At 33.4% G+C, this 25,495-nt stretch overlaps 1 protein-coding gene and 1 non-coding gene across 2 annotated transcripts in view; one reads left to right on the forward strand and one right to left on the reverse strand.

The window, feature by feature from the left end:
• The window catches only part of Dnah12 (dynein axonemal heavy chain 12), a 269,851-nt gene that overhangs the window by 113,985 nt on the left and 130,371 nt on the right, over positions 1–25,495 (reverse strand). Inside the window, exons 32-42 of the mRNA XM_076839530.1 lie at positions 23,202–23,285; positions 22,463–22,651; positions 20,065–20,184; positions 16,399–16,587; positions 14,425–14,576; positions 11,902–12,040; positions 10,356–10,522; positions 7,990–8,245; positions 4,379–4,678; positions 3,283–3,461; positions 2,693–2,885 (exon numbers count right to left, since the gene is read on the reverse strand). Of these exons, the coding sequence (XP_076695645.1) occupies positions 2,693–2,885; positions 3,283–3,461; positions 4,379–4,678; positions 7,990–8,245; positions 10,356–10,522; positions 11,902–12,040; positions 14,425–14,576; positions 16,399–16,587; positions 20,065–20,184; positions 22,463–22,651; positions 23,202–23,285 (1,968 nt within the window). The remainder of the gene's footprint in view (positions 1–2,692; positions 2,886–3,282; positions 3,462–4,378; positions 4,679–7,989; positions 8,246–10,355; positions 10,523–11,901; positions 12,041–14,424; positions 14,577–16,398; positions 16,588–20,064; positions 20,185–22,462; positions 22,652–23,201; positions 23,286–25,495) is intronic.
• LOC143384508 (U6 spliceosomal RNA) lies at positions 18,204–18,309 on the forward strand. Its single transcript, XR_013089348.1, has one exon. It is a non-coding gene; the product is annotated as a U6 spliceosomal RNA (small nuclear RNA).

Consider the following 25,495-nt stretch of genomic DNA (forward strand, 5'->3'; position numbering starts at 1 on the left):
GAAGAATGGATATAGAAACTTTGGTGTGTGTATGTGTGTGTGTGTGTGTGTGTGTGTGTGTGTGTGTGTGTATATATATATATATATATATATATAAAATGAAATATTACTCAGCTATAAAGAAAAATGAAATTATGACATTTGCCAGTAAATGGATGGAACTGGAGACTATCATGATAAGTGAAATAAGCCAGTCCCCAAAAACCAAAGGTTGAATGTTCTCTCTGATATGTGGATGCTAACCCATAACAAGGGAGGGTAAGATGGGGAAATATAGAAATTCATTGGATTAGATAAAGGGGAATGAAGGGAAGAGATGGGAGGGGAGGTGGTAATAGGAAAGACAACAGAATGCACCAGACATCACTTTCCTATGCTCATATATGAACACAAGACCAGTGTAACTCCACAACAAGTTCAACCACAAGAATGGGAACAAAACTGTAATGGGTTGCATCCCATGTATGTATGTCAAAATATACCCTCTCATGTAAAAACAACTAATAAAAAAAAGGAAAATACATACCCAGAAATAAAGAGGTCACTATAACCAATGCCACAAAATAAAAAAGATTACAGGAGAATTCTATAAACAACTGAGTACCAACAAATTGAGTAACCCAGAATAAATGGATAAGTTCATAGAAACTCCATTACAACACAGATTTTGACATATTCTTGATAAATATTCCAAAACATATCTACCAAAAAAACCCAAACTTATTATATATCACAATATACATGTAAATATACTTACCATTTTATCTCATGTTTATAATAATCATATTATACTATATATATGAACAATTAAATTTATTTAAAAAATTAAAATATGCAAAGACAACACAGCTAACAAATCATGCAAAGCAGAAGTTAAAATTGAGTATATCTGACTTCAAAGTTCAATGTTTTTGCTACTTTGAAGGAATCAATACGTAAGTATTATGCTTTCTAAGTCTATTAGTTTATTAGGCAGTGAACATATAAAATTTTTTCCTTTAAAGCATGAAAAAAAGAGGAAATGATATAAATATATCCTTTTTCCTTTCACATCTATGTGGAACTCTTTGATATCTCCTTCAGTTCTACCGTTTCTACCTGCTACTAGCCAAGAAAAAGTAATTCTCTACACTAATGTTCTTTAAATATTTATTTTTTTGGTTGTAGTTGGACACAATACCTTTATTCCAAGCATTCATTTTTATGTGGTGCTAAGGATCGAATCCAGAGCCCCACAAGTGCTAGGCGAGCACTCTATTGCGGAGTCACAACCCCAGCCTCTCTATGTTAATTTTTAATATGTAAAGATTTAATGGGGTTGTGGCTCACGGGTAGAGTGCTTGCCTAGCATATGTGAGGCACTGGATTTGATTCTCAGCCCCATATATAAATAAATGAATAAAATAAAGGTCCATTAACAACTAACAATATTAAAAAACTATATAATGGGTATGGTCCAATGAAAGTGAAAGAAGTCCACAACATCTCCTTTCTCCTTCTCCTTCTCCTTCTCCTTCTCTCTCTCTCTCTCTCTCTCTCTCTCTTTTCTTTTTTGGCCATTTTTGGGTCATCTCTGTACTGAAGTCTCTATAGAAGACTGTAGATTCCTATGTAAATTAAGGATAAAGCTCTAAGTATGCACTGCACTATTCTCTTGGTTGCTAGGACAGCAACACAGCTCTAAAGAAATTACTAATTCATCATTATCATCATCATTATTGATATACCTAGCCTAATTCTCTCTGTAGATTGTCACAAGTTATGAAGGATTCATTTCTGTTTTCTGTAAAAATATTAGGATGTCTGTATAGCCTGGCCATAAGTTGATGTTATAAAGCTGCCCATGCCTTAAACTCAACCATGCCCGGTTTTCCCTGACCAGATAACAACCCTTTCCTAAACCTTAGTGATACCTCATAAATCCTGGCCTTCCCTGGCTAGATAACGACCCTCTCTGAGGCTCTAACGACTTTCATAAATTCTAATATCGGGGCCAGCAAAAATGTAAACTAGCATTTGTGTTATGTTGGTCAGAGTTTTGTTATCTGTAACCCCCCCACTTTGTGTAACTTTTTGGGCTATAAATCTGGGCTGCAAGAAAGCTGCAGGGCTGTCCTTGGCTCCCACAATTTTGTTGGGAAAGGCAGCCCAGCAGGTTGAAATAATAAGCTTGCTTAAATTTGATTTTAATTGGAGTCAGTGGTCTTTTCTTGCATCGTGGTCTAACAATTATGAGGTTTTTTTTTTTTTTTTGAAGAGCTAGAAATTGAACCCAAACCACCATACATGCTAGCAATGTACTCTGCCACTGAGCTAAACCCCTAGCCCATACTGCTCATGTTGTCTACTGGAAGTCACATATTTATCTAAAATAAATCCTCCCAGAACTAGAATAAAGATAGAATCAGCAGCAACAGTTGTAATAGTATAGTGAATAAGACTTGAATCAGAAAGCCATGCTCTGCTGTGCATCACTTCCCTCTGTTTCAGTGTGCTCATACTGTTGTGCCTATAAAATAAGATCATATGATAAAATGCTCAGGACAGTGTTCAGCACATGTAGTAGGTGATCAATGGACAGTATTATCATCATCCGTGTATTCAGTATACATCTACACAGGATATTTCTTTCTATATGGGTAAAAGTACACATTATTATAATTTTAGATGCTAGATTTCTTCATAATTTTACCTTTAAATCATCTCTCCACTCATTCATACTATAGCTCTTAGAAATTTCTGGTTGGAAAATCTGCATTTTTGCCATGGATGTAGCCAGACGAGTTAAAGACTGACGACCACTTCCTCCAAGCCCAACAAGCAAAGCATTTCCACCAGACTGCTTTAGATTTCGACATATTCTTGACAAATGTTCCAAAACATATCTAAGAAAAAACCCCACACTAATTATATATCACAATAAATAGGTAGATATACTTACCATTTTATTTCATGGTTATAACAATTATATTATACTGTATATATGCACAAGTAAATTTATTTTAAAAATATGCAAAATAAGACTTTGCATATATGTGTAAGAAAATATACAGGTGTAGTGAAAGTCCAAAGAAACACATGAGTTACTATTACTATAGGTTATGATGGGAGACACAGTGAAGAAGGGTAGACTACAACAGGGGACTTCAAATAAATTTCTCATATTATATATGTATAATGTGTATTTAATATATTTTTCTTTATATCTTTTTGTACATTTTAAATATTTCAAAATAAAATTTTACAAATAGCAATTTAAGCATTAATATCAAATGTAGGTACCTAAACACAACAAGATTCATTCTTGTTTTGTGAGTTTGATTATACTCATCTAAGCATTGGTCTACAATGTCACTAAAATGGCGAATATTTGGAATTTCAATATAAACTCTATCATCTCCTTCAAGGTCGGGATTCATATAATCACCAAACATGAGATTTCTTAAGTCTTCTTCAGTCACCTATAGAATGGAAATGAACAGATTACAAAACTTAAAAATTTTTCTAAAATATATTTAAGGAAATGACACAAAACTTAGCTTTATGTATGTTATGGAATGATTATAAATTCAATAATTGTTGTAAACATTACGTAGGGAATCATATACTTGTAAAATTAATGCCTAAAACTATATTCCTAGTAAATAATAAGATTTTTTCTAGTCTGGAGGATCATCTTGGGTGACTCCCAATTATTATTTACTAAGGGATGTTACTATGTTACATATTTTATTATATCATTTAACTACTATCATACAAGGTTTTATCCTTTAAATAACTTCTGTTATATTCATTTCTCTGAAGATTAACTTCCTCAAAATAAACACCTATTCATAAGAAAAGCTGCAAGAATATGATCATTAAAAAGCAACATTTTGCTGGGTGGGTATGGTGGCACACAACAGTGACTTGGGAGGCTAAGGCAGGAAGATCGAAACTCTAAAGCCAGCCTTTGAAATTTAGTGAGATTCTGTTTAAAAATAAAAAATAAAGTCCGGGTATGGTGGTGCACACCTGTAATCCCAGCAGCTCAGGAGCCTGAAGCAGGAAGATTACGAGTTCAAAGCTAGCCTCAGCAACTTAATGAGGCCCTAAGCAACTCAATGAGACCCTGTCTCAAAACAGAAATATAAAAAAGGGGCTGGGAATGTGGCTTAGTGGTTAAGCACCCCTGGGTTGAATCTGGAGTACCAAAATAAATTATAAATAAATAAAATTTTTAAAAAGGGTAGGAGATGTAGCTCACTGGTGGAGTTGCCCCTGGGTTCAAATGCTGCAAAAAAGCAATATTTTTTAAAAATAAATTAATTGATTAATACAATTCATGCAAATGTATTGCTTTAACTTGACATATTTTTTAATCACTAAATATACTCACTGGTGCATTCTCTTTCCTCAAATGTAAAAAAACACCATCAAATGATTCTTTAAAATTGTCTTTTATAACAATTTTGATTAATTTGAACAACCAGCTTCTATCATCATCATTAATGAGGCGATCATAAAACACTCGGAGAACCTCATGCACAAACAAGCGGATCATAGTGTGCTTGCTCTCTACAGCATCTCTTTGAATGAGTAAACATCCCCGGATGACACGTGAAAAATCACGCAAGTTGAAAGTATAATGAGATTTTGCAGGAGTGGGCAAAAGATTTTCCATGGATCGTTTATATATCTGTATGCAAAAGAAACACAACAAAGCAAAAATGAAAGGCTTATAATCAGTGAAAGTATAATGAATAATACAAGAAATATTTTATTTATCCTATCAGATTATATCATCCTGGAAAATTGTGTAATACTAAGCCTAAGCATAGCATGTTTCTTTTTTTCTATAGCTCTCAACCAGGCTTTATGAAGTTAAAGGAACTTCTGATTCTAAGTTATTACAGCTGTGCCATTTAAAGATGAGTGACTGGGGTTAAATAGTTAAAAATTTAGTAGGAAGTGAAATTAGGTAATTCATTCTGAAACATTCCAAATAAAGAGGATTAAATAATTTCCCATTGACTGATTCTTTCTCTTCCCTTCCCTTCTTTTACTGTTTGTCCTTCTATTCTTTCCTCTATTTTTACTGGTAGATTATGGAAACGAAGTATATATTTGCTATCAATATTCTGTTAAGAAAGGTGATTTAAATCTTCTATAATATAGAAAGTCAAAGAAAAATATTTTTAAATTTGTATGCATTCTTTGGTTCATCCCCTTGTCCCAACTTCCACACATTGGTTGGTCTATAATGCTTCAAAGAGAGGAGAAAAAAAAAAAAAAGAAAGAAAGGAATCCTTTTTGTGTCCAACCTCCTTACCTTTCCAATAGAGGCCTGAAATATAAATATTATATTTTATAAATAGAAGCACTTTTCTGTATCAAAATAAATGTACTACCCCTTTGCTCATAGCTTCTCTACTTTAGCAGCATAAATTTTCCACTGAAACAAAGAGAAAAGAACCTTAAAAAGATACAGTATTCTCAGAAACTGATAGAATAAAGCTAGGGAATTTTTTGCCTCCTGTTGCAGTCATCCCAAAATGAACTCCACTTTATCAAGCTTCCAGAAAGCTTAGTTTGATGAGATTGCCACTGATTGCTTTAAATACTTTTTTCTTTTTACCATTAAATATGAGGCTGGCTTTGGCCTCTTTTTTGTGCAGGGAGCTGTTCTTTGATCATATAGGAAGTCTTGTTTTCTACTCCCATGCTTTTATTTATCTATTATCTTTTCACTACTACTTCTAAGTTATGTATTCATAAACTTCTTCCTTTCTTTCTTTCTTTCTTCCTTTCTTTCAAGACAAGCATGAAGAACAAGAGGGAAGACAGGAGAAAATTAACAAACACCACAGTAGAAACCTAACAACTGGGAAAATACCTATGATATGGCAGATACTGGTTCTGGATGAATTTCTTATAGGAATCTTGTGAAGTGGATATTATATCCCATTTTAGTTATTAAAAAACTGAGCTTCTGAAAGGTCAAATTACTTGCTCAAGTCAGTCAGTCATGAAACAGTAGTCAAAGCTCAACCCTACTTAGATCCACTAATTTCAAAGCCTGTGATTTGTTTGCCATTCTTAAATCTTCTCTGATAACAAAGATCAAAGTAGATGGCTAAGTAAAAATGTTTTTAAAAGGGACAACATATTACCAAAAGTGATCTATATATTCAATGTAATCTCGATCAAAATACCAACAACATTCTTCACAGAACTAGAAAAAATAGTCCTAAAGAAGAATAAAAGACCCAGAATAGTCAAAGCAATTCTAAGCAAAAAAAAAAAAAAAAAAAAAAAAAAGCAAAGCTGGAGACATGCAGATTCCTGACTTCAAATTATAGTACAGAGTTATAATAACAAAAATTATATGGTACTGGCATAAAAAGAGACACATAGACCAGTGCAACCAAACAGAAGCCACAGAGACAAACCCACACAAGTACAGTCATCTGAATACTTTATAAAGGTGCCAAAAACATGTTGGAGAAAAGACAGCCTTTTAAACAAACGATGTTGGCAAAACTGGATATCCATATGTGGAAGAATAATACTAGATCTCTATTTTTTAGCCTGCACAAAAGTCAATGTAAAATGGATCAAGTACTAGAAATTAGACCAGAAACTCTGTGACTGCTAAAAGAATATGTAGGGTCAACAATCCAACCTATAGGCACAGACAACAGCTTCCTCTATGGAAGCTCAGGAAATAATACCAGAAATTAATGAGTAGGAGGGCATTAAATTAGAAAGTTTCTGCACAGCAAGGAAACAATTAAGAATGTGAAGAGAATCCACTGGGTGCAGTGGCCCATGCCTGTAATTCCAGTGGCTCGGAGGCTAAGGTAGAAGGATTGTGTGTTCAAAGCCAGCCTCAGCAAAAACAAGGTGCTAAACCCTTGGTGGGACCCGTCTCTAAATAAAATACAAAATAGGGCTCGGGATGAGACTCAGTGGTTGAGTCCCCTTGAGTTCAATTGCCACTAACCCCCACCAAAAAGAAAAAAAGAATGTGTAGAGAGAGAGTCTACAGAGTGGGAGAAAAATCTTTGCAATTTACTCTTCCAACAGAAGATTAATATCCAGAGTATAGAGAACTCAAAAAACACTGAAAAAACAAATAATCCAATCAATAAATGTGCAAATGAACTAAAAGACATGTTTCAAAAGAAGAAATACAAGTGGCCAACAAATATATGAAAAATGTTCAACATCTTTAGCAATCCAGGAAATGCAAATCTAAACTACACCAAGATTTCATCTCACTCCAGTTAGAATGGCAGCCATCACAAATATAAATAATAATAAATCCTGAAGAGGATGTGGGAGAAAGAAACACTTATACTGTTGGTATAATATAATCTCTATAGAAAACAATATGCAGTTTCCTCTAAAGACTAGGAATGGAAACATCAAAAACCAGCTAATTAATAAAAGAAATAGCATCACTTCTCAGTATTTATCCTAAAATATTAAAATCAGCATAATATATAGATTGTAAAAATTATGGAAGCAGCCTAATGTCCATCAACAGATGAATGGATAAAGAAAATGTGCTATATATACTCCATGGAGTTAGCCATAAAGAAGAAATTATGTTGACTGCAGGAAAGTGGATAGAACTCGAGAGCATTAATTATATTAAGCAAAATAAGCCAGATTCAGTAAGTCAAGTGTTATATGGTTTCTCTCATATGTTGAAGTTAGAGAGACAAAAAAGGGAAAAATAGAGGGGGAGCTCATGAAAATAGAGGGGATATCAATAGAGTAGAGGGAGGGAACCAAAGGAAGGGAGCAAGAGAGGGAAATAGGAGGTACTACTGAATTAAATAACCCAATTATATTGTTATATTGTGCGCATGTATTAGAATGTAATAACAAATCTAACTATTATGTTTAATCATAAAGCATCAATAAAATACAAAATATAAAAAGGGCCAAATGAGGGAAATATGTAACACCAAAACAATTTATACTGCATTACTTTCTCACCTCCATAGTCCCACTGACTATCTGGTTCCCAGTTATAAAATACTCTGTAGGAAATTCACGAGTCCTGAGGTAGAATGCCACAATTGTTGAGAAAATTCGAACCATAGTTTCATCACTAAAAGAATTAATACTGCAGATGTTGAAATGTCGAAGAAAACGGGGAGTGACTGGATTTCTTCCACCACCTGGAGGACCCATGGCAGCAATCAGCTCTATATCAACCAGTGTGATTTTACTTGTGTCCTTAAGATCATACCTTATAAACACATAAAAATTTAAACAATCTGTTATAAATAAGATGGAATTAATATAGACATCCCTAGAAATTTAATCTGATTTTAGCTTCTATAAAAGGAATAATTTTACATATGCTTTAAGTAGGAGATAATCTTTTATTTGAAACAGAATTTTATTTCTGCCTTCAATGACACTGATTCTATTACCCAGATTCTATGATGATGATTTTTCTCCGATTCAATACAAAAGGCATGATCTATGAAAGAAATAATCAAAAAGCTGACTTCATTAAAATTAAAGCTTCTGGGGTTGCAGCTCAATGGTGGAGCACTTGCCTAGTATGTGTGAGGCACTGGGTTCGATTCTCAGCACAACATATAAATAAATAAATAAAAATAAAAGTCCACTGACAACTAAAAATTATGGCCCTTCATCCTGTCCTTCCATTTATTTCCTCCTACATTTCATTCCAATTTGACTCTCCATTTTTTCTTTTCTTTCTCCAAACCCAGAAACAATGGATGAATGCTCCTACAACCTACTTGTAGCTAGATATAGGTAGGATGGCTTTATGTCCCACTCTACCGACAAATCTAGTTTATGCTGGTTGTCCAGTAAATATTAATGACATCCTCCTTTTATTCTCAGAAATGTCCCAGTTTGAACCATGAATTATACAGTTGCCCTAGTTATGGTGACGTCCTGGCTTTCTTTTTCTCATATCAAATCTTATCTTCAGAATACGTAAGATTGTCTAAATAGTACCTATATGTACTTTGTTATGCTAGAAAGAAATGAGCCAAAAGAAGACACAGAGGAAACGTAAATGCACATTATTAAGTGAAAAATGGCAATCTGGAAGGATTATATACTGTATGATTCCAATTATATAACTGCTATAGTTTGGATCTTGAATATCCCACATAGGCCTATGTGATAAAGTCTTGGCACCATTGGGAGGTGGTAGAAACTTTAAGAGGTGGGGTCTAGTGGGAGGTTTTTAGGTCACTGGGGACATGCTCTCAAAGAGGATTCTGGGACCCTCGTCTATCCCTTATGGCTTCCTAGCCATGAGTTGAGTGGTTTTGCTACCTACCATAATGTGTTGTTTCTGCAAGACTGAAAGTGAAAGGGTCAACTAACGTGGACTGAAACCTCTAAAACTATGAGAAAAAAAAAATCCTTGTTCTTTATAAGCTGATTATTCATATATTGTTAAAGCAACAAAAATCTGACTAAGTGGAAAAGGCTAAACTATGGAGATAATAAAAAGATCAGTGGTTGCCAGGTAGGGGGTGGTGAAAAACAGTACAGAAGACTTTTAAGGCAGTGATACTAATATATATGATATTATAATGATAGATACATGAAATTATACAGTTTTCAAACTCTTGAATGTACAACATGAAGAACAAACACTAGGGCTGGGGATGTGGCTCAAGTGGTAGCGTGCTCGCCTGGCATGCGTGCGGCCCGGGTTCGATCCTCAGCACCACATGCAAACAAAGGTGTTGTGTCCGCCGATAACTAAAAAATAAATATTAAAAAATTCTCTCTCTCTCTCTCTCTCCCTCTCTTTTAAAAAAAAAAGAACAAACACTAAGGTAAACTATGAACTTTGAGTGATTATGATTTGTCAATGTAAGCTTATCAACTAAACAAATGTACCACTCCAGTGGAAAATGTTGATAATGGGGGAGGCTAGCATATTTGGGAACAGAAATTATACAGACAATCTCTATATCTTCTTATTACTTCACTATAAGCCTAAAACTCCTCTAAAATAATCTTCAAAAAAGATATACAACTGGGTATGGTGGTACACACCTATAATCCTAGCTACTTGGAAGAGTCGGGTGAGAAGATCACTTAAACACAGTTCAAGGCCAGTCTAGACAACACAGAGAGACACCATCTCAAAAAAAAAAAAAAAAAAAAGAAAGAAAAGAAACAAAAACAAACACAAGATATAGAAAATCCTTCCAAAACTTCTGTATAGGAAAATCTCAGCAATGATCTTTTTCCTTAAATAACAGAAAATGTACTATTTTGCTTTGAAAAACTAAAATATAAAAATGAGCAATTACTTCAGCATAGCTTACTTATTAAGGTGTCAGTTAAATATTTACCAATTTCCACAGTCAAAAAACTGTCTTAATAATTCAATAGGAGGTTGAGCTCCATATTTCTCCAATGCAGGCATATTCATATCATCTATGAAAATTATACATTTCTTTCCCATAGGTGGTCCAAAAACTCCTTTGCGTCTCTTATCCAATCTAGCCATAATGATATTCTAAAGTTTTTAAAAGAAAGAGTGATATATTAACCTATAATCATATTACATATTTGTTATTATTATTATTGCTTATGTTAAATTAGTATAAAGAAGGGCTTATACTGCCAATATCCATGGGATTTTTATTAATAGGAGATACCATTTGTTTATCTTATCAAAGACTAACTCAACATAAAATCCTTATTTAACACTAGAAAAAAAAAGGAGTTTAACAGTTTTTGTAAAGAAATAATGTTATCCATTATTATGTATGTGCTTCTTCTTCTTTATTCAAATTTAGGGTAATACTTCATAATATCATTCAAAGAATATTTATGGAAACCCTTTTTCACATTCAGAATTGTTACACAGATATTTATATATTATGCTTATATTGTACATGCATATATTCCTATACTGTTTTCCTCATTTTATATCCCAACATTAACTTAATATTTAAAAGCACTTATCTTTACAACCTCTATAAACTTTTTTTTGAGAGAGAGAGAGAGAGAGAGAGAGAGAGAAAGAGAGAGAGAGGGAGAGAAATTTTTTTAATATTTATTTATTTATTTTTAGTTTTTCGGCGGACACAACATCTTTGTTTGTATGTGGTACTGAGGATCGAACCCGGGTGGCATGCATGCCAGGCAAGCGCACTACCGCTTGAGCCACATTCCCAGCTCCAAATTTTTTATAGTTAATAGGAATGTAAATGTTTTCTTGTATTTCATAATTTTGGAACTCTCTTGTCTATTGTAATCATGAATACTGAATTTATTATTTTAATTCAAATTAAGCTCCACAGTAAAGCAGCTTTACATTTGTCAGATTTGTGCAGTTAAGAGAATGTTATGAACTTAAAACAAGAGAAATGGGGTCAGGTAAGAATGAATAGGCATAGATTTAGGAATGGATGCTAAAAGTGACAACTGAAAAGGTTTCATGAGTAGTTTCACCTTGTCATATTTAGGGGCCAAGGGTGGGATATACAACTACATATTCTTATTACACAAGGTCACATGATAGTCCATGTTTTAAAAGACCCAATGAGCAGCATATGCTCCTAAGACAACACAAGGAGTCTACAAAGAAAAACTGGAAGTTCTCTTATCTCGACCCACTACTGCCTGGTGTGTGTGGTTTATCTTTCTTTTATATTCCCTTCTCCAGTTAAGAAATCAATGTTTGCTACTTCTCAGGCAAAAAAAAAAAAAAAGAAAGAAAGAAAAAGAAGAAAGTGACAATATTAAATAATACATTATTAAAACAAAACTGTTCATTTTAACTTTATAGGAGATTTATTCAGTTTCTCTTTTGACATGAAATTTAAAACATTTATCAGATAAGGAAAAAATTTCATAGTTATAGACCCATGTTTCTGGTTTTAAACTAACCTGCACTTGATTGGCACTGGTCCGTGCTGAGAAATTAACATAAAAAGGAAAGTACTGGTCCTTTTCCAAGTGATTCATTAGCTTATCTTTCACATACACTGATTTTCCAGTGCCTGTTGGACCCACAAAAAGCAGTGGCCTTTATGAAAATAATGAATATATCATTTAAAATGTAAGAAATTTGGAATATATTTTCACTGAAAGAAGCTGGAGTTAGTTGAAAACTTAAATCATAAATTATTCTTTATCTAAAGATTCACACTTTTATCTATAATTATTTTATTAAAGATTACTAAAATTAATGATTGGCATACATTTTTGCATAATGTTGCAGTGTCTAATAGTAATAAATTATTATTTAAACAGATTAATGTTAGTATGAAAAAAACCATCCATAAATCCAGGCATGGTGGTGCATGTAATTCCAGCTATTTGAAAGGCTGAGATGGGAGGATTGCAAATTAGAAGCCAGCCTGGGCAATTTAGTGAGACCCCATATCATAACCATACCCCACACCCCAAAATGAAACACTCATAAAACACTAATGATATATTTGTTTGTTTTTTCATAAAAGAAAGCCTAAGTTTGTCTCCCCAGAAAGGTGATGTATTTGTACTTCAAATTAGGGGTACAGACATAGGGTTGGCAGTCTGGAGAAGAATAATAAAGTGATAATGTTATAGGCTTAGGATTTTAAAAATTAAAAGCATAAAATTTTTGTGCAAATGAAATAACAGTGAATTCTCAAGCTAAATGTATATATTTATATGTATACACACACACCTGTTAAGAGCATTTTTAAATCAATTCAATTACTGACTGAAATTATTTGTCTAAAAGAAAACTCTAGGAAATTCCTCCTTCAGTGAGATCTCAATCAGGGTTTCTCATTCTTGAATAAAATTTACTAATTTGAAAGGGGAAACAATCATATGAGTTTATGTTCACAAAACTAAGGAATTGAGAAATTGAAAAACTAAGTTTGAGAAATGTTGCAGTAAAATGAAATATTTTCATCTTGGTAATTTCTCATCATATAATACATAAAAATAAATGCAAAGGTTGGCACTGAAATGGAGCAGTACTCAGTTGTAAAAGGTTCCTAAGTGAGCCAAATTATACTAATATTGAAGGAGGAACACCAAGTTAAAGTTCTTTCAGAACTACTATAGGGGATGGGGTTGTGGCTCAGTGGTAGGGTGCTTGCCCAGCATGTGTGAAGCACTGGGCTCTATTCTCAGCACTACATATGAATAAGTGAATAAAATAAAGGTCCATCAACATCTAAAAAAATTTTTTAAAAATACTATAGTCTTCAAATCCACTTCTGTATTTTATTAGTATGTTAATAAAGAAGCAGAAACTTGACTACTATAACTCAAATATACTCATTATTTTAATACATTTTTATATAAGTAGTTTCCTCTGTAATTATGTACTTATTAATTTTAAAATATTTTTCTTGTTGTTGTTGTTTTGAGGTGGTTTCTCACTATGATGCCCAGGCTAGCCTTATCCTCCTATATTAGGCTCCCAAGACCTCCTACAAAGTTTTTACTATTAGCCTCTAAAGTTAAAAAAAAAATGCAACTAGAGATACAAAACAGGGATAAAATAATTTTCCCCATAGCTATTTTCCTGTTTTTTTAAAAACCAACATGAAAGTGCTACAAAATACACTCAGATGCAAGATCTTTATTTAAAAATAGCATGACATTTATGAAGTTTAAGTAGTATTGATGATAAGTTACACCTAATGTTTTAAAAGAAACTGAAAATATTATTTTAAAAGTTGGCATGGTGCCAGACATGGTAGTATATATCTAATCTTAGCTACTTGAGAGGCTGAGGCAGGAGAATCACAAATTCAAATCCAGCCTTAGCAACTTAACAAGACTCTGTCTCAAAATACAAAAGAAAGGGCTGGGGAGGTAGCTCAGTAGTGCAGTGCTGGGTTCAATCCCAAGTATTCCAAAAAAAAAAAAAAAAGTTGGTATAGATATGGCTACAGGTAAATGTCTAGTCTCCTGACCAGTTTTATATATTATTTTTTGATGTATTATTCTGATTAAAATCTGAGTTTGTAATATTCATATTCAGCTATGGAATCAGAACCAGCATAGAACATATTTTAAAAAATGCTAAGTGTAATGGGAGAATGTGGATCATCATCAGTTTGATATCAAAGATATCTTAGATATCAAACTGAACTATAACTAAGCTATAATGTATAGCTTTTCACAATAACATTGCAACTGGCTTTTAGTCATCTGTTAGAAACAAGAGAAATACAAGATGACTCACAAGATAACAAATGTGATGGCAGATGTTGGAGTACACAATAGGAAACCTGAATTCTAGGTTTGCCAATAGCACAGATGTCACTTTAGGTATACAATTAGTCCCCTAGGATCTCAGTTACCTGAAACTGGATAACCTCAGAGTTTACTTTAAAAATTGCTGTAATCGTATTAGAATGAACTGTTACATTTAAAATTCATGTATATAATAGGGTTCCTTACTTTGCATAGGTAATACTCAAATCCATTAGAAATGTATATCTAATTGTGTCCATCGTAGGGACTATGATATCTTGAATCTTGATGCGCTTATCTTCTAAATCAGTACTTTTAATTAATTCATTCCAGTGGAGCCAGCGACCTCGGTTTTTCAACTACAAGAGAATATATTTCAAAATATTATAATAATGCAATTGATATACCTGAAAGGCTCTTTTCAATACTTAAACTGTTTACTTTTAAAATCTTTAGTCTTAGAAGCACACAGTGGAACACACCTGTGATCCCAGCTACTTGGGAAGCTGTGGCTGGAAAAGTCCAAGTTCAAGGCTAGCCTGGGCAATTTAGCAAGACCTTGTCTCAAAAATAAAATACAAAGACTGGGGATGTAGCTTAGTGGTACTCTGTATTCAATTTTCAGTACCACAAAAGTCAAAACAAGACAAAACAAAAAAACTTCTCTTTTTATGGAAATATTAGATTTGTATAAAAGAATATAAGTAATAAAGCAGATTAATAATATAAATACCCAGGAATTTACTACCCAGTTTAAGATATATATTTTTCTTTAGACTTTTCTTTTTAAATAATAATCTGAAAAATGTAATGTTACTTTATTACTATTTTAACATATCTAGAATTCCAAATATATTTGCCTTTATGTCCTCTTAAACACTCTAATCTCCCCCCCATTCCTTTAAGATATCAATTTGCATTTAAATGCCACATATTTATCTGAAAGCCACTATAATGTACCTCTAGCTAGAATTTTCTGCATTTTGAGACCATGTTTTTCATATTTTGAGTAAACAAGCAATAATCTAAAAACATCACTTTAATTCTCTATATTTGTTTCTATAAAATTATTCTCTTTGGCATTTTGATACTGGCTGATAGTCTAACAGGATATCAGCATGGTGGAACTAATTGTTAAAATACTGAAATTCTTCTGAACCACTGGCTGAATGAGTTTTTGTGTTGACACAATTAAGTGCTTTTCCATCTGCACCATTTCCACCCATTATTTTCTTCTTCATGTTGTCTTTCTCTCTCCCTGGAGACTACCAGGCTTTCCACTGTCAAGTAATAATAAAAGGACTCATACCTGGCAAAGTAGCAGAAGCCTAGGATCTTGCTCTGGTGTTATAGCTGGCTCTAAGAATCTTTTCCTATTTTCTAGTCGTTTATATGTGTCTATGACACATGTATATCTGGTGGTAATTTTCCAAATTTGAGTAAACATTTATTTAGTAATTCATTATTTTAAGTTTTAGCTTTTATTTTCATCAAACTTATATAAACACATATTTTAGAGACAAAAGATTTACAAGAAAAACAGTAGTTCCCTCCTCCCATTTTCCCCTTCAGTGGCAACTACCTTTACCTCTTTAATCCAGCCATTTTGGTATTTACCTTCAATTCTTAAAAGAACATGCTGGCATTACTACCTCTTGGTTTTTCACTTTTAGTGAGTACTTCATTGACTTCTCTCTCTGACTACTGAGATTGAAACTCTTCCTGGTCATATTCTTAAATTTCTGTGTCAGCATATTTTGAGGGAAGGAGTCCCACACTGTTGGTCTGCCAAACTGGGTTCAAGTTCTGGCTCTGCTAGCCACTTACCTTTCAAAGTTTCTATAATTTAGGTAAAATTAGAATTAAGGCTCTATCAAGATCTTCTGGATTGTGAAATAAAATTTGTATGAATAAAATGTTTAAATACTATTTAAAAGAATCCTTTTGTGGATTCTTTTTATATAAAGTGGAATAGTAAATTAAAATTAAACATGAAATTATATGATATTATTAAAGCAAATCTATACTACCAACAAGTTATAGAACAAGAAATAAAGAGAAGGGATGAAAAAGCTCACCTCAAGAATCTAAATCACACTGGGATAGAAAATCAGGAGCTTTGTCTACTGATTCAAGACACTATGTTTTATATCTTATCATAATAAACATTTTATGTCATACCTCATACATGTAGTCATAGACCAGGCCTTTTTCTTCAAATTGGCATTCCCATTTACCCACACCATCTGGCACTGGGTATTTTTCATTTTTGCCCATTATGAGTGATCTTATGAAAGAATCAAAATTAAGACGACTATCTGTATCACAACCTCCTCCAATGGACCATATTAAAGAGAATATAAAGCAAGCCTGTTGGTGAAAAAAATTAAAAGAAATTTAAAGAAAAACTTAACTAAAATTTAACATACCAGGACTTGCTCAAACTAGTTGGTCACAGATATGAATAAAAGCACAGCTAAGCTATATGAAGAGTCATTTCTTTAGCAATATTTATGAAAAATTCAAATGCCCATACTAAATTACCTAGGAATTTAACTTTATCCTCAAATGTATTCCTGCCTGTGAAAATTCACAATAATAGTGATTGCAGCACTATTTGTAAATGACAAAAGATCAGAAACAACCCAAATGTTCTTCAACAGGGGTTATGTTTAATATTATGCTGCACATACTAACATATATGTAGCTCTTAAAAAACAAAGTGACTCTTAAGTACTGATATGAAACAAACTCCAAGACACATTTTGAGAATACAAAAGAAGTATGTGCATAAAATACCTCTAGTAAGCTACACAGGAATGAAATGAAACAGACTCTGAAATGAGGGCAACTTCTTGATACCTGTTTTTCAGCATCCTGTACTTCCTTAGTCTGAGAGAAGAGGCTGAAGGGCAGCCTCTCACTTCCCTTCCCTGTCCTACCACCTCAACCTGCTGGGAGCCAGGAAACCTTAGACTTGAACGTTTCTGGTGAACACAGGCTAGCTATATCTACACATGTATGTTTTCTACCTTTGTCCTACTCTGCCTTCTTGTCTAGAAGTTTTTTGTATTGCTGAACTCCCCAGAGATGGAGATTTGAAACTGAAAGATTTCTTCCATCTTCTCTTCAAAGCTGGCTTTGAATAAACCAAATTTCCTGCCAAAGTTCTCTGAGTTTTTAGTGGAGTGACAAGTAATGAATAAAGAGCTATTCCTTCTGGTAACTGTAATAGTTGCCTTGAGGGTGGCTAGGGACTGATATAGATAGAAGACCTACATTTTACCTTTTAAATTTTACTCTATGTATATATGCCTTGCCTAGTAAAAGGAATGAGTAAAATATATTTTAAGAGAAGATGTACAAGGAATTATCAACCTATGTAACCCTTTAGAAGTGATTCTGAATCATTTGAAAAAGTTGAGAGTTTCAGTTTACCTAGAGAATAAAATTTTCCAGGAAATGCGTGTCCTGAAAATTATATGTAGATGAATTCTTTGTGGGATACTTTTATTTTGTAAAAGGTAATACTGATGTGTATGGAAGAATGTTAGATACTAGTCCTGCGAAAAATAGTTCCAAGCCTGGGGGTAGGGAAAAGGGATAGATAAATTATACTTCAAAGATATCTGTTCAGGGCTGGAATTGTGACTCAGTGGTAAAGCACTTGTCTGACATGTGTGAGGCCCTGGGTTCGGCCCTCAGCACCACATATAAATAAATAAAGTAAAAGATCCATTGACAACTAAAAAATATTTTTTAAAAATATATCTTTTCAATTGTTTTCTAAAGTGGAGGTATGTAACAATAACAAGGGAGGCAGAAAGGAAGAAGTTATGGTTATCAGGAAACCTTGGAATGTGAGATGTCTAAGGTAGAATATTTTCTGTGACAACAAGGTGAATGGAAAACAACAGGTGGGAACTGCTATGACCATAGAGTAAGAGGACAGCAGAAAACCTCAAGGCATTAAGAATGCAGTGGCAGTCCTCCTTTGGCAGCACATACACTAAAATTAGAATGATAAAGAGATGATTAGCATGGCCCCTGCACAAGGATGATATGTGAATTCTTGAAGTGTTCCATATTATTGCAATTATGAAAATGACTAACATATAGAATAAGAATAAAATTTTAAAGGCTGTCAAAAACTTTCCATGATAAACAAAAGTTAAACGAACTAGAAGACAAAGTAGACCCAACTCTCTAACATGCTGGCTTGGGAACCAAATTCCTCAACAATACTCCTAAAGTCAAAGAAGTAAAATCAAGAATCAATGAATAGAATGGTATCCAACTGAAAAGCTTCTTCACAGCAAAAGAAACAATCAAGAATGTGTACAGAGATTCTACAGATTGGGAGAAGATCTTCACCACCAGGAACCTCATATAAGGTATTAATTTCTAGGATATACAAAGACCTCAAAGAATTTATCACCAGAAAAATAAACAATCCAATCAATAAATGGGCAAAGGAACTGAACAGGCACTTAACAGAAGAAGTACGAATGTTCAACAAATATATGAAAAAATGTTCAACATCTCTAGCAATTAGAGAAATGCAAATTAAAACTACACTGAGATTTTATCTCACTTCAGTCAGAATGGCAATTATCAAAAATACAAGTAACAATAAATGTTGGCAAGGATGTGGGGAGAAAGGTACTCTCATACATTGTTGGTGAGACTGAAAACTGGTGCAATCACTCTGGAAAGCAGTATGGAGATTCCTTAGAAAACTTGGAATGGAACCACTATTTGACTCAGTTATCCCACTCCTTGATATATACCCCAAGGACTTAAAATCAGCATTTTAAAGTGACATGGCCACATCAATGTTTATAGTAGCTTAATTCACAATAGCAAAGCTAGGGATCCAATCTAGGTGTCCTGCAACAGATTAATGGATAAAGAAAATGTGGTATATATATAAAATTACTCAGCTATATAGAAGAATGAAATTATGACATTTGCCAGTAAGTGGATGGAACTGGAAACTGTCATGAAATAAGCCAATCCTCAAAAACCAAAGCCTGAAAATTATTTCTGATATAAGAATGCTAACACACAATAAGTAGGGAAGGGAAGAATAGCAGAGTTCAATGGATTAGACAAAGGGGAGTGAAGGGAAGAAAGGGAAGATGGGAATAGAAAAGACAGTAGAATGAATTGAATATAACCTTCTTATGCTCATGTATGAATACACGACCAATGTAACTCCCACAAGGATGGGAAGTTTTACTCCATGTATGTATAATATGTCAAAATATACTCTATTGTCATATATATATATAAAAATATTTTTGAAAAGAAAAAAAAATGTGACAGATGGGGAAGAGGCCTAGACAAGGAAAAGGAACAAAACCTTTCCTTTGGTTCTCTTTGATAATTTCTCCTCACTATTACCATGGTCTCTGGTAATAGTGAAGCCAAGTCTACTGGCTTCTCTCTACTTAAATCCTTCAGGGATTCTGCCTGTCATGCTTCTTTAGTCTTTCATAGCTAGTTTGTATGCTGTGTAATGTTGGCTTATTATAAAGATAAAATCAATTTATCTAAAGTCTCAATGGGCTTACTATTAAATCACCTTATCAAGTGTTTATCAAATTATGATGTTTCATAAAATATAGGGCAGTTTTGGTTCATTCTGACATATGTTATTTTCTTGTGTTTTTTAGTATCAGAATCAAAGTTGCCAGGTCGAGTAACTTTAGCATCTTCAATATTCTTTCAGTGATCACCAGAAAACAGTTTTGAATCTTATAAATGTCTTACTCAATACAAGTATCAATTGCCAGAAGCTTATTTTCTTCTGTAATTTAAAACTACATAAAGTATAAAACCAACCATAATCCAAACACGAATGTGCTTGCTAGTAGGATCGTTTTCTACCACATTACAGAGTAGTACTTCAATGAGCCGTGTGAGAGAGACAACCACATTGCTATTACTGGTATGAATCAGTTCCTGCAAAGTGAAAAGAATAAGATATTATTCATAACTTTCAGTTTATTTGAAGAATAAAAGAAGATAAATATTTCATTTTTAAAAACTGATAACATACATTCATAAACATAAATTTAAAAACATCTAAAGAATTTAATTTTTTGACTGATAAAAACCACTTCTTGACTACTTTAGCTTGGCGTATAACCATAACCAAAAAATTGTATATATAACATACTCTAAATCCTCTGAGAAATGCAAACTAGTTTCTATAAGGGAATAAACAATGTTCTAAAGATAACAAAAATGAAGTCTCTTATAGCAATTCATTCATTTATTTATTCAACAAACCTTTCATATAGGCATGAAAGACATGCCTATATGCATATATACCATGTTAGGAGATAATGAAAATAAAAAACAATGCCTGAAAAGGAGCAACGTTAAAATTAAATAGATGGGGCTGAGGTTGTGGCTCAATGGTAGAGTGCTTACCTAGCATGTGTGAGACGCTTGGTTCAATCCTCAACACCACAGAAAAATAAATAAATAAAATAAAGGTATTGTGTCCATCTACAACTAAAAATATTTTTAAAAAACTAAATAGTCAAATATATTGTGTTGTGATAATGGTATGACAGAGGAAGTCTCAGGGTAGGAGAATGTTATTAGAATACTGGGGATAAACAATTAGCCTGGCCCCAAGGAAATGTAAGAGGATTAAGGCAGGGAAGGCTTCCCAGAGGAAGCAATAGCTGAGTTGAATTTAGAAGGAAAAAGTGGTAGGGAAGGATGTTCAAGGTAGGGGCAGCCATTCATTCAAAGAAAGGAGATATGAGCAGATAATTAGTAAAATTCTGTTGGATATGAAAATAGAGTGTGAAGGAGGAATGGCAAAAAACAAGGCTTGAGAAGTAGACAAAGGTTAGATTTCAAAAAGCACTGTGGGGTGTGTTAGTGATCTCAGTATAAGAGAAAGTTCCAGTGGAGGGTTTTAAGTGAAGAGTAAACAGAATAGATTTATGTTTTGGAATCTTCACTCTAATATCAGGATATAGATTGGACCAGAGCAGGTTACTGTATTTGTTCAGTAGACCTGAACAAATTATTAAGGTCAGAACTGAGCCTACCATAATAAAAAGGGTGGGAATGAAAAGAAAAGGGAATGGAAAGAAGATAAATAAAAATGTTATCAAGGAGGGAAAAATCAATAGTTCTCTGAGAACTGACTGAATATAGAAAATATAGAATTGTGAAAAGAAATCCATCATTCATTACCTGGAAAGATGGAGTCTATTTTGTATTATTTAAAATGTATAAGTATTAGAGGTTTAAAACTTAAGAACTGCAAAAGAACTTTTTTGTGTATTTTCTCTATGAAGACAATATATACGATCTTCACAAGGTAGAATTAGCTGATTTTTCTTTTATATACCACATTTTTCTACCCCTAAAATAATACTTTAGGATTAGAAATCTACTAAATACTACTTTTCCCTTTTTATATGAACATATTTATCTATGCATAAGTAAACATGTGTTGATATACATGTGACATGTTGGGGAAGATAGCTAAATAGTAGCTCCCAAAATGAGAGTTCCATGTCCTAATCCCAGGAATTTATGGAAGTGATCTTATTGAAAAAATGGTCTTTGAAGAAGTAATTAAGGACCTTGAGATGAGGAGATCATTTTGGATTATCCTATGGACCCTATACCCAACACCCCAAGTCTTTTTAAGTGCCATACACAATAGAGACAGAGGAGAAGACCATGTGAAGATAGACGAAGAAATTGGAGTTATATAGCCACAGGCCAGGGAACTTCTGAAGCCACCAAAATCTGGAAGAGATACACAAAAATTCTCCCCTTGAAGCTCAGCTCTGCTAACATCTTGATTTCAGACTTCTGATCTCCAAAACTGTGAGAGAATAAATTTCCATTGTTTGAAATCATCAGGTTTGTTATGACACAGTCTTAGGAAACTAATAAAATATGTGATTTTTTCATAAAATACTAAACACATGAGTTTATAAAGTCATTCATTGAAAACATTTCTTAAATATAGAAAATATTTGGGATTTTAAAAGTTTTAAATTCTATGGTTATAAACAAATAGTTTAGCTGGAATAAATTTAACCTATAGTTATTCAACTGTAACTTGAACAATACAAAACTCCCAGTGGATACTGAATGTGTATAAAGAAAACTGTTTATTATTCACTACCATTGTGACTTTAGATTAATTAAGTTGAATAAAAAACTTAAGAAACTTGAAGAGGTCAGAGAATCATGTTACCTTGCAATTTTTCTTACGAAACCTCAAAGAAGGTGTTATTAACCAGTCAAAAAGTTCTTTCAGAAGAGTCTGATGTTCTGGTTCAAGTAGAGGTCCTTTCAGGGAATGCAACCAAGAAGACACAAGTGGTTCCCATCCTAACTGTGAGGGTTCCAAATAAATCATGCCACATCGGCTTACAGTGGCAGGCTAGAGAAAAAAGACAAATTTTCTTTTTCCATAGTTACCTCTATACCAGTAAAACCTGACAATTATCAACACTTCTTAGCATGAGTTATAAGGCCTGTCATAAACTGGTTTCTATCTCTACAGCCTCATATAGATGTTCACCAAACAGAAAACTGTTTTCAGTTCTATTCCCCAGACATGTCATAGCTCCATGTCTTTACACATCATCTTATTATTATATGGAATATCCAGGCCCAACCAATCTCCCTGGAGAAGTGTTACATCTTCCTCAAAACCAGATCAAATATTCAAACACCTTTCATGGTCCTCCACTATCCATTCCCCTTATGGCGGCTCAGTCTTCTCCATGCTCTTGGAGCATTCACACGTAACTGTGTATTGGAATTATTTATAAGCATGCTTCTTACCCTTCCTAAACAAGCTTATACTGTGTCTTATCATCTGTATACCCACTACTAAACCCATTTTATGACACATAATAAAAAAATTCTAACTAAATGAATGAATGAACAAATAAATGAACTACTATTGTATTAAATTACAAACTTACCGAAGCCTGGGAAAGGTCCATTGTTTCAAAGATCAGGCTCATTTGAGGAGACATCTGAATGATTTCTCCACTCATAAGACAAAGCTAAAAGCAATTATTTTCCAAACATTTATTTTAAAATATTTCAAGCTTTTCAGATAAAAACTTATTCTACTTATAAGATAAAGGTTTTCCTGTGGTGTAATGGGAAGTATTAGTGGGAGCCAAAAAATCCTGACATAGAGTTTGGGGTTTATTACATCTCCTAATCTCCTTTAACCTAAAATATGTCAGATATGTCAAAAACTGAATTTATCAACTGCTTCCTTCCTCTCAAATTCTTATCATGTCCATTATTATTATAGCCATCTCTTCAATATCCTTGGTTGGCACCTAGGGAATTATCATTATAATAGTTTTCTTTTGTCATACTAAGAATTGAACCTAGGAGTACTCTACCACTAAGCCACATCCCCAGGCCATTGATTTTTGTTTTTGAGACAAGGTCTCATTAAGTTGGAGAGGGTGGCCTCAGCTTCCCTAGTCACTGGAATTACAGGCATGTGCCACCAAATCTGGTTTTATCATTAATTTTTAATGTATTAATGATTGTCTATTGATAAACCAAATTAATTTTCCCACTCTTTTAAATTCCACATATATTTCTCATTGTTTCCTCTCTGCTTCTACAATCATTGTTCTAGCCCCAGCTTTACCCCGTCTAGTTATTTGTCAGCAATGAGGCATTTAACACATCTAGATTCAGTTTTTTTAATGTAAAATAAATGGTCTAGACCTGGATTGTCCATTATGTAGCTATTAATATTTAATTTTACCTAACAAAAATAAAATTTTAAATTCAGTTCTTCAATTCACTAAGCCACCCTTAAAAGAACAAATAGCCACAGTGAGTAGTGGCTAGCTTATCAGATAGCACAGATATTTCCAGCACTGCAGAAAACCATATTAGATGGTGCTAGTCTAGAATACTTTTCACCTTCCACCAGATAATTTCAGCAAAGACTCTTCTATCTGCCATCAATTTGGGAGGTGGAATCAATATTTTCCTCACCCTACTGTATTGTTTCCCAACTACTTCTACTTCACCATTGAGTACAACTCTTGCCACTTTGACAGTTCCTCCATTTTCTGTCACCTATCAGTATCCAAGTAGTCTCCTCTCATTAGCTAAAGCCTTTGGCACTTGACCTAGTCTTTCTCCCTTCCATAAGTCTGGCTTCATCCAGTTTTCAGAAGGATGAGCATCTCAACACAATAGCTCCTCAGATCCTTGACCAACTTGTCTTCACTTACTTTCTCCTTACTCCATTCCAGCCATACAATTTATATATCTGGAAATTTCTCTGCTAAAATACTACATAATCCAGAAATGTTAAATACAAGTACCTCATTCTCTGCCACAGATTCCTAATCCCCTAGTTCTCCCACTCATGGACACCTAACCCACCTGCTATACATTTTCATAAGGATTTCTACATCACTGAAGCTTTCACTTCCTTTGCTAGGCAACTTCTGTTCTAGGGTCCCATGCTTCTATTATTATCATGCCTGTATCTTTAAAGTATTACTGTATTTCCAGGTTTGCATCATTACCTACACCTACATCCACACCCAGCCTTCTTAGACTGGTAGAGAAGTCAGACCTTCATAGTATGAATAATTATTTAAAGCCTTTAACTCAGTCAGCCTTTAGAATTATTCAGATATGCTTATATGTTTTCCTAGGCAGAGCTCTTTCACATTTTACATAAAGGTTAATTTAAAACACTTCGTTTCTCTTCAAGTCTGCAAAGAACCAGGGTATACCTCTTAAGGAAGAAAAATCATCAGAAGGATCTGCCTTTACATTTCCACTATCAAATCTGTATATCTAAACTTTTATATTTTCTTATCATTTAATATGAGACAACCCTTCTACTTGGCTCTGAAACCTTAGCCTTCATCCCACTGACTAACCGTTCTTTTCTAAATCATCATGGTTTCTTATCTGTTTAAATTCCACCCTTAGCTCAATCAATAATAAGTGAATGAAAGAAAGAAAATGAATAAATGAACAAGCATCTATGATAAAGCACTTGAGTATATATTTGAATGCTTATTTAGAATTATAGCCATTTCCTGTAAATGTGAAAATAAACTGAAATGGAATCATTCAATATAACACTAATACAGACATAAAAAGAATAAATAAATAAATAAAACACATCAACATGAATATCTCATATACAATTATAGAAAAAAGAAAAATATTCAAAACATGATTCCATAACATGAAGTTCAAGACCTGGCAAAAC

This window comes from Callospermophilus lateralis, chromosome 1 (assembly GCF_048772815.1).
Source record: "Callospermophilus lateralis isolate mCalLat2 chromosome 1, mCalLat2.hap1, whole genome shotgun sequence".
NCBI lineage: Eukaryota > Metazoa > Chordata > Mammalia > Rodentia > Sciuridae > Callospermophilus > Callospermophilus lateralis.